Source organism: Aedes aegypti, chromosome 3 (genome assembly GCF_002204515.2).
Source record: "Aedes aegypti strain LVP_AGWG chromosome 3, AaegL5.0 Primary Assembly, whole genome shotgun sequence".
Lineage (NCBI taxonomy): Eukaryota > Metazoa > Arthropoda > Insecta > Diptera > Culicidae > Aedes > Aedes aegypti.
In genome coordinates, this window is record NC_035109.1 from 146,717,641 (window position 1) to 146,734,308 (window position 16,668).

Consider the following 16,668-nt stretch of genomic DNA (forward strand, 5'->3'; position numbering starts at 1 on the left):
ACTCATTTTCCTGAAAATTTCATCAAAATCGATCAAACGATAGTGAAAATACAGAATATTGTAACTTTCATGTGCGCAACCAGTACTGTGAAGGATAAATAATTAATGCTAGAATAAACTTACAGCACCGCAGACAGCACTACTTCCACCTTGTCCATCCCCAAGAGAGAACCAGCGAGTTGTACTATTTTCTTATTCGTTGCATGGCTGACCCAGGGGGCGCCCAGCAGTCGATTGATCAAGCCTCTTCGCAGCCACTGCGATTTGTTCTGCAGATCGAACACCTCGTCCAAAAGATTTAACGCCGACGTCAACGCAGGATACTCGGATTGTTTCATTTCCAGTGTGGGTATATCTTGGATGTCGTAAAAGGTTCGCTCCTTCGTGGGTCCTTTCCCCAGAATCATTCGGGAAATTCCACCGACTAAAGTATCTGGCATGTTCCGAATTTTACTCATACCGGACTTGAAGCTTTCAATCTGTGAATCAGGAATATCTCAAGAATAGTTCTAATTAGAGAAGGTTTAAATCAAACTCACCGTTTTTACCACAGCTCCACCGTGCATCTTCCGGTCGTCCGTATCCGGTTCCAGAAAGTTTCTCACAATTCCTCGAATGTCGTCGCTCTGTTCCGCCCTGTTGCAGATTTCCTCCAGGAATTGATTCAAAATTTCCATCCGATGCTCTAGAACGGCACGCTGAGTATTCTGGAATGCCTTTTTCGCTGGGAATGGTACTTTGGTCAGCTGCGGGAATCTCTTCACCAGAACCTTTTTCAATTCCAAGAATTTCGAGTATCGTCGGTAGATGTGCCAACTCTTCTGTTGGTTGTCCTCGATGACCTGAACCTGAATGGCGTACACTGCGTATTGGCCCTCGTTGAGTATTGCCGTGTTGATGATTTTGGCCGAAAGTTTCTGCTTGAAGACGAGAGAGTCGTCGGACCTGTTGTCGATTAGAATCTCCACCGGTGGCTGCGGTAGATTCTCGCCATCGACTGTGTCGGCCCAGAGAGTTACATCAGAAGGCGCTGTGAGTTCATTACCCGATTCGTTACTCGAACAGTCTGAGGACTTCAGTTGTTCTATGTTGAAATCGCTGATGGTAGAGAACATACCAGTGCAATCGCTATGGGATCGAGCATGTTTGATACTGGCCACCGTTGGTAGCAGATTTGATTTCGCACCTTGGATTGCACTAGCTCTAATATCGTGTTCTTCTTTGATGTCGCTGTGGAACATCCCACTCGGAGGTCCTGTAACCGCATCGTCGTCATCGGTCTCATCGAAGCGAATATCTCCGGAGTTGGTGTCACTCAGGCTGTCCAATTGATTTGAAATGCCCAAACTGTCCAACGATGGCAGATCGTGGTCTTGCGCACTGTTGAAATCCAATTCTCGAAGCAGTTGCTTATAGCCGGAACTCTGATAGAAGTTGTTCAGGAATACTTCTTCGTTCTTCTGTTTCTCGTACACGTACTTGCAAATTGAATCGAACCAGGTATTTTCTGGTGGCATGGTGGTCTCGTCGATGCGTATCCTAAGTGCCTCAATCAAACCAGGATCAATGTTGAGGTAATTAGCAGATTTTGGAACTAAATACTGTAATGAGAATAAAGAAATGAACGGTACGTATATCTGAGGAAAACATATAAGTATGGTAATTTGGCTATTATTGTGGCCTAGGCTAGCAGTTGGTTGGTAAAAGCTGTGCATGGAGTATCATTGATACCTTGCGTACCCAAACTAAACTGAAATAGACCCTTTTGTTCGGCCTTGAATCTCCTGCCCAGCAACTCCTAACCCTACCTCGTCGTGAAACTGGCTGGGGTACAAAAACCTTAGAAAAGATCGAATAATCAACCTCGGTGGGAACTTGGTTCGTAGGCGTACAGGGAAAGAAGAACAAACCTGTAGCATCTGATATACATGTTGGAAGAAAATCACAACAGCACATGGTCGCCATGTACTCTGCGTACTACGGGCCTTCGGAAATATTAGGGGGTTGATGTCAGGCCCTGCAAGCCAAAGTCAAAGAGAGAATACGGACCGGAACAATCGGCAAAGACCACAGCGACGATAATAGACTAGCGAATGGGAACTCGGTACGTAGAATTGAATAGCTCACAATCCAACTCAAACTGCTTTCTTTCAAGTCATGGTGGCTAAACGCGATACCTGCATAGGTTCGGGCACTCAGAATCTCCTACGTGCCTGATTTGGCCAGGAGTGGAGGAAACATCGGAGCATATCGTGTTCAATTGCCACGTGTCCCACTTGTTTAATGTGTTGGCATGGTGTGCCACTCACGAGAAGCGTGCTTAACCACTAAAAAAACAGTCCCTACTGCTCCGATGCATCGATCTCCTTCAAAACTACACCACGCAACTTCTTCGGGTGAGGGAAGGCTCTTGCACTTCTTCAATCCCAACCTCTAGCCATTCTGCTAGTTCGCCATTGGAGCCGTTGTCGTGAAGAACGCTGTTCACTACGACTTTTTAACGGTGTCTCTGCGATAACTCGTTTAACCCAACTAGTGGTTGAATATCGCCCGGGTTTGGCACGACTTTCTGTGCGACGACGCATTCTACTCTTGCGGTGTGGCCATTGTCATGTCTACCTATCTCATGTGATAGTCATTATCCTACTATGACTTTGGTACCTTTCACTTGATCGTACCCCCTCAACAAAAGGAGACTTCCCGGACTGTGGACTGATTAACATATTATTTTATTCTTTATTTGCAGGATATAAAAGCCATAGTAACGCGTCCGCGTGCGCGAACGCGATGCGATCAAAGGATTTCTTATTGTTGATATTTTGCTTTACGGGCTCGCACACGCACACACATCGCAGGAAGCGTTTACTATGGCAGCGCCCTTGGGGTGGCTTCACGTCAGAACCCTGCACTGTGCGCTCATTTTCGCTTCGCTACTCTACGACGACTCGTTCTTTGCTGCTCTACGCAAATTGCTGCTTTTCGAGCTCTCCTGGTTGACCAGTTGGATACTGAGGTCGGTTCAACGATTCCGGTTGGATGATGGGCTGTGCATCTGCACTTCTATTACGCTCTTGATGTTTTAATGCTCTGTGCTCTTGCACTCTGCGCAGTCTGCTAGTGGTTTGCGCTTGCATGTTGAGCAGACTGTTTTTTCATCTTCCTCCGTTTCTCTATCTCCTTTCGTCGTTCATCTTCTTCTTCCCTTCTTGCTTCCTTCTTCTCCTGACTTCCCCTCGGCGTCGGAGGTTGTCACCAGTACCGGTTGGAGAGACGTCCGCACTAATAGTGCCCGACTACCGGCGGCTTTCTCTGAAGAAATCTTCGTCAGGCTGACTCGAGTGCCGAGGTTGGTCAAACGATTCCGGTTGGGGGTTGACTTCCGGTTCATTAGCGTCCCGACGACCCGATGCCAGGCACTGCTCTCTGCCTCTCGGTTCGCTGCGCTTCCCACCAGTTTCTCTGCAAGATAGACGTTATCTCCATCACCATATTGTTCGCCAGATTCCAAAGGTTAGGAATGATTACCATTTTGTTTACCATTCTGTCTGCATTGAAGTCCTGTCCAAAAGCAGCCGCCACTGCGCTTCGTTCCATGTTGAACCTCGGGCAATCGAAGACAACATGTTCCGACGTTTCCTCTCTCTCACTACACACGGGACAGAGTGTTGACAGCGCGTGGCCGAACCGATGCAGATACTGTTTGAAGCAACCATGACCTGACAGGAACTGTGTCAGGTGGAAGTTCACTTCGCCATGCCCCCTGTTTTCCCAGATCGGCACTTGCGGGATGAGTCTGTGGTGCCACCTTTCTCAGAGGCACCCCACTCTTGCTGCCATTTGACCAGCGAGCCAACCCTCGCCAATTTTCTAACCTGTCTAGTGCCTCTCCGCTGATAACACTCGACGTCTTCACCCAAGGTGATGTAAATCGGAATCATAGCTCTGCATAATCTGGCACAGATAGCCAAGAACCCGCATTCTATACAGCTTTGTGGTGATGGCCTCCTAACTGGCGCTATTGAACGCGTTCTTAACGTCTATCGTAACTACGGCGCAATAACGATTTCCTCTTCGTTTTTGCTTCGATGCCTTCTCGGTCCTCTCCAGGATCGTCCAAATTGCGTCTACCGTCGACTTTTCCTCCCGGAATCCAAACTGTCTTTCTGATAGTCTTTTCTCGTACTGTTAGCCACCCTGTTTAGTATGACCCGTTCCAATAGACCATGTCCGTGATTGTTTTTTAATATATGCTTTCTGTCAATTAACTGATCAAACTTTCCCAACGAACCCATATGTTTTGAAGCCCCTGACTATTGAAAAACAATGAAAAACTGGCGGCACGACAGTACGCCCCACAGTCCCCTGCAATTTTTATCTCTCCGATTTTTATTGGACCCCCTTTTCTCTTAAGATTTTTTTCTCCACGTTGTGGTGAATATTTGATCAGCTGATTCGGGTCAATCATGACAGATGTCTTTATTTATGTTTTCATCTGCCACTTCCACCGTGGCTGGAAACAACAAAACCATCCGGAAACTATTTTGGTGCTGCTGCTGGTCGGTTCCACCACCGGAATTTTAAGGTTAATTGTGCGCGCAAATAATATTATTGTCCCGTTTTTATTTGTCTCAAGCACTTTCCATCGCCGTGGCTTTACTAATTTGATGGTAAATATGTAGAAGAGATCCAGCACGACGAAATCTTTCACGAGAACGACGAGTATCCTTTTCATCTCCATCGCCTGTGGCTGCTGTGGTGCTCTGCTTCTCTTCCGGTTTTGTGGCTGGCTGAGAGTGGCGAAGACATTTTGCTGAAATCCGGAAGATCGCATCTTTCGAGATTGTTCATCATTCTGTTCGGATTTCTGCATTCCATTGGAATCGACTAATCGAAACAGTATGATGAGGCACAGTAAAATCTTCGCCCCCAGTTGGCCACCGGGCACAGGGCCGTTGGGGCGGAGGAGAACCATTTTCGAGGACTATCGTGGAGCGCGGCAAAGGCTTCCGGCGGGAAGATGAAATGGATATGTTTTATGGTTGTGGAGGACTTTTCGGTGAGATCTATGAGTGGTAAAATGGGGGCACATATTGGCCATTGGCTATATGGTTCCGGAACAGTTCAAACGGTAATTGTTATCCGTTGAGTCTCAGATTTCTTCATGTCATTGACATTTCGTTATCTCTACAAATACTTAACGCAGATTGAAAGTTGTGGAAAAATCTCCACTTTGTTTACCCACAGGGTTGAAACAACTGTGCCGCACTACTCAAAATGTGGTGAATTTTCAAGTTTTCAAAAATTTATAATGAAATCAGGAGTCCGTAGAAATTAGATCTGAAAGCGCCAATAATCATTCAAAATATTCGCCTTTCGAAGAAAAATATAAAAATAGGGGGTAAGGTCTGACGGAAATAGTCTATTGTTTTCCCAGCGTATCCAACAAGCATATGGGCCTGTATGATGATCACCGTGTGGTTTTCCTGGCTTCGGTAGCAGCACCAGTTTCTATGTTTGAAGAACTCTATCACTTCGATGGTTCGTCCAACCAATTTGTTTCGCGTGTGAGGAACTCGGACTCAATATAGGATATAGTTTTAATTCATGTCGAAAAAAGTCAGATGGATAATATACAAATATACAATATACATGTTCTACTCGATGTTGTCCGGCAAGGACGCTTGCGGACTCTGACATCATATCGCTTCGTATATCCCTGAATCGAGGGCAGTCATGCTCCAGTGTCTCCTCGATATTTGAACAGGCCGGACAATGTGGAGACTCTGCGTGTATGGTTTTGTATAGACATTTTTCGGAAGCATTTATTTTTATTTTTATATATTTGATGGGCTACAGTTCGCTACGATGAATCTGCGCCGCATGGATGAGTCTTCTCCACTGGGCTCTGGGTTGAATATTATCTTTGCTTGTCGTTCTTCCGGCATACGGGCAACGTGACCAGCCCAACGCAGCCTGCCGTGTTTTATGCGCTTGACAATAGCCACCTCTTTATACACTTGGTACAACTCATGATTCATGCGACGCCGCCAGATTCCGTTTTCTAGTTTATCGCAGCACTTTACGTTCAAACACCCCGAAAGCTCTCCGGTCGACTTCCTTCCATGTCCATGATTCATGGCCATATAGGACAACCGGAAGGATCAGTGTCTTTCGATTGCAGGCTACGGTACTTCAGCTGGTTACGGAGTCCAAAGAAAGCCCGACTCGCAGCTGCAATACGTCTTTTCACCTCGCGGGTAATATCATTATCGCATGTCACTAGTGTTCCAAGATACACAAATTCTTCCACCACTTCAAACTTATCACCACCTAGCACCATTTCGCTACCACTAACACGTCTGGACCCACGTTGACCACCAGCTATCATGTACTTCGTTTTTGTGGTGTTGATCGTGAGTCCGATCCTCGCTGTCACCCTCTTGAAAGGCACGAACGCCTCTTCCACTGCCCGACGGTCAATCCCGATGATGTCGATATCGTCCGCAAAGCCAAGGAGCATATGAGAACGTGTGATAATGGTACCGCTTCTCTGCACACCGGCTCTCCTGATAGCACCTTCGAGCGCTATGTTAAACAGCAAGTTAGAAAGAGCGTCACCCTGTTTCAATCCATCTAAGGTTACGAACGATGAAGAAATCTCGTCCACCACCCGCACACTTGATTTCGATCCATCAAGCGTTGCACGAATCAGTCTAATCAGCTTCGCCGGAAAGTCATGTTCGGACATGATTTGCCACAACTTGTTTCTCTTTACTGAATCGTACACTGCTTTGAAATCTACAAACAGATGATGAGTCTGCAAGTTGTACTCCCGGAATTTATCTAGTATTTGACGCAGGGTAAACATTGGATCCGTCGTTGATCGGCCTTCTCGTAAACCAGCTTGGTATTCGCCAACAAAGGACTCCTCATACGGTCTCAATCTGTTGAACAGAATTCCAGACATGATTTTGTACGCCAAATTAAGGAGTGTTATCCCTCGGTAATTGGCGCGCTCCCGTTGATGCCCTTTCTTGTACAAAGGGCTAATGAGACCTTCCAACCAACTAGTAGGCATTTGTTCTTCCTCCCATATTCTCGAAATGATACGGTGAAGGAGTTCGTGCAGCTGCTCACTTCCGTGTTTGAGAAGTTCGGACGGGAGCTCGTCCTTCCCAGCAGCCTTGTTGTTCTTCAGCCCATTAATAGCTGTCTTTACCTCATCTAGCGTTGGAGGTTCCACAGCCTGTCCATCGTCATCGATTTGGATTCCACTTCCGTAATCTCCGTTTAACAATGACTCAAAGTACTCTTTCCACCTGGTGGCCACCATTGCTTTATCAGTCAGCAATTTTCCTTCACGTTCGTTGCACATGGCGGGAGACGGCTCTGTTTTTCGGATTCGCAGAACCGTTGCATGTCATTCTGTTCCATAGCTTCTTGCGCCTGAGCAATTACTGCTTCTTCATGCTCCATTTTCTTTTTGCGATGGATCCGTTTTTCAGCTGCCCTTGCTTCCTTGTACCGCTCTCTGCTCTGCCGGGTACCAGACACCAGCATTCGGCTTCTAGCCAAGTTCTTCTCATTCGTCACTCTCTGGCACTCCTCGTCAAACCAGCCGTTCCTTGGTCTTCGTTGAGCAGTGCCTACCACTTCTCGCGCTACTGTGCTCACCGCTCCGTGGACTGACTCCCACAGATCGCTAAGGTTGACGCATTCGTTGATTTCGCTAATCCGCTCGTCGAGCTTCTGATGGTAGTCCGCTGCTACACCATCCGCTGACAGGCGTTGAATATTGAAACGCAACGATTGTCGATTCCTAGAACTCGAAACGGTTGATAATCGCGCTCGAATTTTGCTTACAACGAGATAGTGGTCTTAGTCGATATTAGGACCCCTGAAAGTTCTAACATCGATGACATCGGAAAAATGTCGGCCGTCTCCCAGAACATGGTCAATTTGGTTGCAAAATTCGCCATTTGGGTATTACCAGGTTGTGCTTACGTGCAAAGTAGGTGCTACTGATGGACATCCCCCTGGTGGCAACAAAGCTCACTAAACGTAGGCCGTTGTCGTTGGTAACAGAGTGAAGGCTCTCTGTATCAATGATAGGGCGGAAGAAGTCCTCTCTTCCGACCTGCGCATTAGCGTCGCCGATGAGAAATTGCCCCAAATCCTCAATACGCAGATCCGCTCGTTACCGCAAGAACGACGTCATCTGTGAACCCGACAATCTCGACCCCATTCGACAGTGTCAATGTTAGCACTCCATCGTACATCATATTCCACAGTGTTGGACCAAGTATTGACCCCTGTGGAACTCTCACCGTTACTTTGGTTGACATCTTCTGCTCTTCTGCTTGGACGCTTTCTCCGCGCACGCCATGACCGTTCATGAATAGTATCCATCGTCGAAGTCTTTTCCGGAATCCGAACTTTGCCTTTTCGACAATCCGTTCTCGCATTCCGTGGAGATAGTCATCCTGCTAAGGAAGACCTTCTCCAGATGTTTATCAAGAGTATCCAGCAGGCATAGAACAATATGAAGCATGATCTCCTGGGGGTTCTTCCAGTTTTGGCAGCAACATCAGGTTCTGCACCTTCCATCTGTCTGGGAAGCAGCCTTTCGCTAGACACTTCAGCAACGCCATGATTGCTGCCCTTAGCGCTACGTTAGGGATACTATCTGGACCGGAAGCTTTGTCCAGCTTCAATTATTTCGCAACCGTTATCAGTTTGGCGTTTGAAGCTTGGATATCGACATTTTCTTTATTATGTCAGCGTACGGTGTGGGTGGACACGCGATGGGAGCATGCGTAGGAAAGAGACTGTCCACTATCACCTTCAGTTTGTTGGGCACATTTCAGCTGGTGTTACTGGGCCCTTGAGCTATACCATCACTACTCAATAAGCGTTGCCGCAACGATTTGCGTCTCCCGTTTATCGCGGCTCTGGCCAGCCGGTACGCTCTTCCATGCTGGCTATCTGTACGCGCCTTCTGGATCTTAAGCGCTCTCCACGGAGAGTGCTGAGTCTGTCGTTCCACCAGTATGCAGGACGCAGTTGATTCCTTGGCTCCAATTTTTTCGGCATAGTTGCATCACACGCTCTCGTCAACGCTTCTGTTAGCTCTGCTTGCCATGTTTGGAACGTCGCTCACTGCTCGGAGTGCTTCGACGAAAAGATCCTTATCGAAACCCTTATCTTCCAACTTCGTTCTTCATTCCTCCTCTGCCATACTGCACAATTTTTCTGGTCAACGTAGTATAGTGCATCGCTTGTAGATTACTGTAGATCAGCGACAGGCTGCAAATGGTCACGTCGATGATGGATTCCCTACCGGGAAAATGTGCTAGCAAGGCCGTCGTTGCACAGCCTTACGTCGAGCTAAAGCTAAAGCTTCCAGCAAACTGTACGCTCTTGCGTTGGTCAGTCTGCTACCCCACTCCACAGTCCAAGCATTGAAATCTCCTCCGATGATTACCAGCGTTCGACCGATCAGCTTGTCGATTAGCGCATCCAAATCTGCGTGTACTGCTCCAGTGCCCTTCTCAGGGAAGAGTCACAGCTTCACGAAGACTTCGTTGATTTCAACAATTACAAAACCCTCGTATGAGCATATGACTACTTATTGGATGGTGAATCGGCCTATTACTTAGATTACCGTCTCTACTACCCAATTGCAATACGCTTCTGCAATGATTGCAACGCCGCACTTTGTTTCCATTGTCGACTGCCGCAACAGTTGTTGTGCGGCGTCACAATGATTGAGGTTCCCCTGCGTTTATCTTCATAATCATTACTACCTGCCTTCACTTTTTTATATTTTGGGCATTTGAAGTCACTCGTCTGAAACATCTCTCTCGAATTTCGGCTCCCCATAAGGCACACTCTAGTTTCAACTTACCTCTTGAAATATGTTCTTCGCTTTATCTCTGATAATTCGCATAACCTCTTCCCGCGAAAGCTTAGACTTATTGATCTGCATGTCAGAGAAACTCTGAATCGTTGTAAATTTCCATTCTGAAACAAATCATCAGTGAATGAAGCATCAAAACGCATAAACGACACTCAAACACCAACCTTGAGCAGTTAAGTAAAATATCACATATTTTTGCAAGTTCAGCACACTGAGGTAATCCAGGTAGTACGAAACGGCCAGATCTTTGCGGAGAATGATGTCCAAGCCCAGCAGGGGCAGATTGGGCGTTCCCCGGTCCAGTTCACTGGTCTTGCCCAAGTCACTCTTGTTGCTCTGCAGGTGGCTGATCCGCAAATCGATCAGCTTCTGCGTGTATTTGAGGCTGGCCAATTCGGCACCGGAGTTCTTAATTTTATACTTGTCGTCCATTTCTTTGGTTATCAGCTGTCGACAGGCTCTTAGCTCCGAGAGGTCGTGGGACTGTCGGATCATTTTCAGGAGAAACTCTCCACTGGGGGGATCTTTGGCGAAATGCTTGGCAATTTGCAGGTTGATAAAGTCAGGATCAGTTAGATTAGAAACCAATGGTTTGAGAAGATTGTTCGCCAGGATGTTGCTGAGCAGAGCCCTTAGGGTCTGGCAGTTGAAATCTTCTTCAGGTAGTGTGAAGTATAATACTGTTTCTGCGATGCGTTTGAAGTAATCTGAAAAAATGAGAGAATGTAGATGATTTGTAATGAACTTTAATTCAACTATACCAACCGAGGATTTCTTCTTCGCTCATGCATTGTTGCTTGTAGTCGTCACAGAATCCAAAAAACGAGTTCAAAAGCATAGCTTCCGGATCAACCAGTGACTGTTCGTCTGCTTGTACACCGTAGAATTTGGAGTTCGCTACATTTTTCTGCAGGGCTGCATTCCCCAGATGCCAAGTAAGATCGGTTTCACTTTTATTCCGCCGATGTCCGTTTCCTCGTTGATTCCTTTTCTGAGGTGATAGCTTCTCGTGTATCTTCAGTCTTTTCTGGTCGGTCCCATTCATTTGCTTGGAGCTATTTTCCTGAGTGGCAAGTCGGTAGAATCTGGTGTGGCGTGCCAAATCGTCTATTATTTTAGTGGTCATCAGGGGAAGCAGCTCGGCGGATTTAACCCGTTGGCACACTTTGAGAATCAGCGTTTCTATACTGTTACGTATGTTGGTTTCGCTAAATTCACGACTGTCGGAGACGGCCGTGAACCATGAGTCGATGAAATCTCGGATTACGTAGTCTACGATGGTATGGATGAGTTTGTCAACCGATTTGTTTCCGCTGAGAATTTTCTTTTTCTTAGGCGATCCGGGAGGGGAATCTCGATGTAGAAGTATTTCCGGGTGAGTAATGTAAGATTTGAAGGATGCTAGCGGCGATGAGCTGGAGCTGCTGGTCACTTCTTCTCCAACTTGAACGGCACCCACTGAAAGAAGTTGATAGAACGTTAGCACTGATGAACATGATTTCTAGAATATCAAAATATTTATCTAAACGAACAATTTCATACCATCACCCAGAATGCAAATTTCCGGAAAACCATTCATCGGAACACCAAATCTTCCATTTTTGACGACCTTTATCAGTTCGTTTCGATACAATTTTGTACGAATTATGTCACATTAACCATGGACATTTTCGATATTCTCGAAAGACATTTCCAAAATGCTACAGACAAAATATGTTGTTTTTTCTTGCCGGCGTTAACTTCGGTGATCATTCCAAATAATTTCCAGTCAACATTATAGATAAACATATTTCCGGTAAAGGGCCTTTCCGGGTAATGGTTTTCCGTTCAATTGCATTCCGGGTAATGCCGGAGAATCTTTGAGAACTGTTTTTCTAATTCTTTTGTATTTTCAGCTCGAAAATCAGGGTGTCTACTCATTAACATAATTGAAATTCACTTGAGATTTCCAGGTTTTAAAGAAATTCTCCAAAATAAACAAATTTAAGGTGACTAAAAACTTTTTTATTCAAATGAAAGGTATCGTAGAAAATAAATAAATCTAGAAAAAAAAAATACAATCAAAAAAATTGGTGAATTTTGTTTATTTGACACGAAAATCCAGAATGTTATCAAATGATCTGAAACGGCCTTTAATCATCCTTACTTTGATGATACTTTGATATGAAAAAAATAGTCGATGAAATCTTAAGCAAAAAAAAATATCCTTTCCCTTAAAATGGGATTCAGTTGTATGGACTTCTGGAGAGTGTTTTGCATTTTTTCTTTGGGAAAACCAAGGCTGGTAGTATTGAAAAAATAACTTTAGAGACCTCTTAGTTAAAAAAACGAGACAATGTATGTATAATGCATACTAAGAGAAACGTAGCAGTAAGCACGAGATGAGATTGCTACGTTGAACAGGCATTTTTCTAAGTAAAATTCTAAGGTTTTGGAATTTCTCATGACATTATGACAAGTATAATAGCTCGATTTACTATAGATTTCTTTCACATATTACTCCGCAGATCTCTTCAGGAGTTTGTTTTGAGATTTTTCATGAATTTTCTAAGTAATTCTTTCAAAAATTTCGTTTTATATACCATCAGTGCACTAGTAGCCGCTCATGTTCCAGTAGCCCGCTCACAACGAAAAAAGATAAGTTTACGCAAAGTAAATTTAAAAACTATAGCCGCTATACGGTTCAAATCCACAAATTGAATCATATTGTGGACATTTTTTGTGTATTTACTCAAATTACCTTACTTTTTAAACTCGTGAGCGGGCTACTGGAACATGAGCGGATACTGGTACGTTGACGGTACCTTCATAAATTCAATCTTGAATTTTTCCAAGGGTAACCACATCAGAAATCATCCATCGAAAAATTATGTCATTGATTTCTCTAGGACTTCCTCCAACATTTACGTTTAGAGTACCTTCAAGAATTCAAAATTCCTTGAGGAATTCATTTTTTTTTAAATTTATTAATGAAGTTTTTATAGTCATTTGTATAAATTTCAAAGAAAATTTTGAGTTTGTTCTGGAGAAAACAAAAAAAAATCTGCGCTGAATTTCGAAAGAAAATCCTGGAGTACCCTCAGATGAATCTTGTGTGAGTTCTAAGTACGCCTTGTTGAATTCCTTCGATGAGCTCTGAAAGACCTCTTAAATGTTCCTAAAATTTTCATAAAATATAAAAAAATATTTTAATCTACAAATAATGTCCTACAAGACGTTTTGAAGAAAATAATTGGAGTAAATCGGACCGAATCCCTGAACCTTGAATAAAGTTTTAAAGAATCCAAGGAGATCGAGAAATTTTTTAGAAAAAATATTAAAGAAATGTTTGGCCCACAGCAACAATATTTTGCTGGAAACATACCAAGAAAAAATTCTGGAGGAACTTAATTAGGAATCTTAGAATCAAATTCATCGAGGAATTCTTTGAAAAGTTTATAATCGATATCATCGAATAATGCCTGAAGGATTTTTGGAGCAATTCCTGAAAGTAATCCTGGATGAATATTTAAAAAATCTTTATGAAAATGCCTGGAGCACATGAAAAATTAGGCTTAGGAATTATTGTAGGATTTCGAAGAAAAATGTCGAAACGTTGTTTTTTTCAAAAACTCTGGAATAACTTTTGTAGAAGCGTTAGAGTGCTCTAGGATTTTTGGACCAAATTCTGAAGAAATTCCTCTAAGCATCTATTGAAAAATCGCAGGAAGCATCCCTGAAGAAATTTCTGAAAGTATTCAAGAGGAAATCATTGGAGAAATTACTAGAATTCCTGAAGCATTCCTTGAGATCTGAGAAAAATATCATTGAGAACTTGTGGAATAGTCGCCTAGAAGGTTGTGTTTGTTTCTCTGGAGCCTCTTAAATTTTGCACCATGATTCACTGCAAGCTATTGAAAAAGTGACTTTTAGGATATTTTTTTTATTAAAATAGAGACTGTAGAGACCATAACCAAAAATAGAGACTGGCATTGAAATAGTGATCAAGACTGAGAAATGTAGGTACTATTTTTCTTGCCTGTTGTTATTTTTTCTCTTTTCCTACTTAGTTTATTTATTTTGTATTAATAATTGCTTTTTTTCATGAACGACACACAACCGGAACTGCATTAACTAATTTAGAAATCTTAAGTACTGATTCCTTGTTTAAACATGTTTTATGCTGAATAATTAAAAATAGTTAAAAGGACTGAACATGTCAACTAGCGTTTTTACAGCGGCGCAGCCGAAAAAAAAAATATGATTAGGGAGATTTTCTATCACAAAAACCACATATTCTACCATCTATTACTGTTTCAAAATATTTTCCCTGAGTGTAGCCGAAATTCCCTGAGAATTCCAGGTTTTTCCAGGTTGAATAAAATTCCCTGATAATTCCAGGTTTTTCCAGAGTAGACACCCTGAAAATGTAGTAAATGCTATCAGGTTAGAATACTGATCAATTAGAGAAATAAGAAGTCATGAATAGAGATTTGTTTTGGAATTACTCCAGGGTTTCTTCAAAAAATAGCTGAAGGGATTTTCCAGGAATTTCTTCGGTAGATCTCTACATTTTTTTTGAAATATCATTTCAATATGATTTTTTTTAAGGATTTTGCCAAGATTGTGTTCCAAAACATTTTCCTAAATGCAGCCATAGATTTATCCTGAAATTCCTCGAGAATTTTGAAGATATTTGTAAGATTTTTTTTTCTGAGAATTTTACAGGAATCCCTCCAGAAAATCCTAGATTTGTAGGAGTTTTTCTGGAATATAGTCAATAGATTGTCTCTGAAATCACACTAAAAATTCCTACAACATTTCTTCTGATAGCTTCTGCAAAAATTATTTTTAATTATACCATCTTATCAGAGACTTTTATAGGAATTTCTCTAAGAAGTGCGAATTCGGCCATGGATCAGAGATCAACGTAAATGCATCTGGAAAATTTCCAGTTATTCCCTTAAGAATTTCTGAAAATATTTAAGATCATCGGGGTATTTCTTACAGAGTTACTCCAAAGGTTCCAGCAGGATTTTTCATAACATTTTTCCATGAATTCTCGCATGAGTTTCTTCAGATTTTTTTTCAAATATTTTCTTAAAATTTTACTACAATCTAAGTAATTTTTCAAAATTTGATCCAAGATTTTCTCCAAAGAAATGCACAAGTAATTCGTCTTAAAACCACTCCAGGATTTTTAGGAAAGTCATGCAGAATTTTCAGGCATTTATGATGGAATTCTTCCCGAAAATCCTACAGGAGTCCATGCAGCAAAGATTGATAACAAAACGATAAGATATCTTATTATCTGGTTATCAACATTTGATGACTGATTCTGTTATTATCTTAGCTGATTTAACAGCCAACATAACAAAAATTAGAACTCAAATTTGTTCGTCCTATAGCAAAGTTACTGTAAATTCTGTTATCATTATGTTGAATGTGCATCATATTTTTTTATTTTTTGGATATTATGGTCATAAATCACAGAAATTTCCTTTGAAATTAACATAGGAGTTTCCTATTCAACATGTTTTGAAGTTGCATTGGAATTTTCTTTAGAATTTAAATTGAAATGATCATTGGAATTTCCATTGAAATTTCCATAGGATTTTTTCTCCGAACTTTCTTCAATTTTTTTCCGAAATTCCCTTTGGAATTTCTTTTGGAATTTCCTTAGGAATTTTCTTTGAAAATTCGTTTGAAATTTAGTTCAGAATTTTTTGATGAATTTACTTTGGATTTTTTTTAAATTTCTTTCTTTTTGAATTTTTTTCAGAATTTCTTGGAATTTCCTGAAAATTTCTTTTGGAATCTCCTTTAGATTTACTTAGAAATTTCCTCTGGAATTCCCTTTATAATTTCCTTTCGAATTTCCATTGAAATTTCCTTTGGAATTTCCTGAGGAATTTCTTTTATTTATTTAATATCCTTTGGAATTTCTTTCGGAATTTACTTCTGAATTTCCTCTGCAGTTTCCTTCGGATTTTGCTCTGGAATTTCCTTAGAAAATCTATATAGGAATTTCCTACGAAATATGCTTTTGTGTTTACTTCGGAATTTCATTTAAAATTTATTTCTGAGTTTCCTATGGAATTTGCTTTCAAATTTTCTTTCAAAAACCTCTTTGGAATTTCTGTTAGAATTTATTTCCTAATTTCATTTGGAATTTTCTTCGGAATTTCCTTTGAAATTTCTCTCGGAAGTTCCTCCAGAGAGTCCATTCAGGAAGTTCCTTCGAATTCAGGATTTTTTGTGGAATTCCTACAGAATTTATTCGGGGAATCCACTTCATGCATTGCAGTCCCTCCACAAATTTAATTGGATGTTCTAGGAAAATCCTTTGGAAGTTCCAGTAAATTCTTCAAAAACTCCAAAGAAAATTCTGAAGGAAATTCCGATGGAAATTTCAAAGGAAATTCCGAAGAAAATTGCAAAGGAGATTCAAATGGAAATGGTGGAGGAAAATACAAAAAAAAAAATCTGAAGAAAATTCCAGAAGAAAATTTCAAAGATAATGGCGAAAAAATTCCGAAGAGAAATCCAAAGGAAATTCCATAGACAGTTCCTAATTCCGAAGGAAATAACAAAGAAAATTCTGAAGGAAATTCGGGTGGAAATTCCCAAGGAAATTCAGCAAAATCTAGATGAAATGCCGAAGAAAATCTCAAAAAAAATTCCGAAGGATGTTCCAAAGAAAGTTCCGATGGAAATGCCGAAGGAAAATCTGAAGGAAATCCCGTAGTAAATTACGAAAAATATTTAAA

At 41.9% G+C, this 16,668-nt stretch overlaps 1 protein-coding gene across 3 annotated transcripts in view; it reads right to left on the reverse strand.

Annotated features, from left to right (window-relative positions):
- Positions 1-16,668, reverse strand: part of LOC5565462 (sorting nexin-13) — a 36,848-nt gene that overhangs the window by 9,445 nt on the left and 10,735 nt on the right. For all 3 annotated transcript variants that reach the window (XM_001649766.2, XM_021855820.1, XM_021855819.1), the window contains 5 exons: positions 10,685-11,377; positions 10,084-10,626; positions 9,908-10,023; positions 540-1,601; positions 124-479 (listed from right to left, as the gene is read on the reverse strand). In XM_001649766.2, the coding sequence (XP_001649816.2) occupies positions 124-479; positions 540-1,601; positions 9,908-10,023; positions 10,084-10,626; positions 10,685-11,377 (2,770 nt within the window). The remainder of the gene's footprint in view (positions 1-123; positions 480-539; positions 1,602-9,907; positions 10,024-10,083; positions 10,627-10,684; positions 11,378-16,668) is intronic.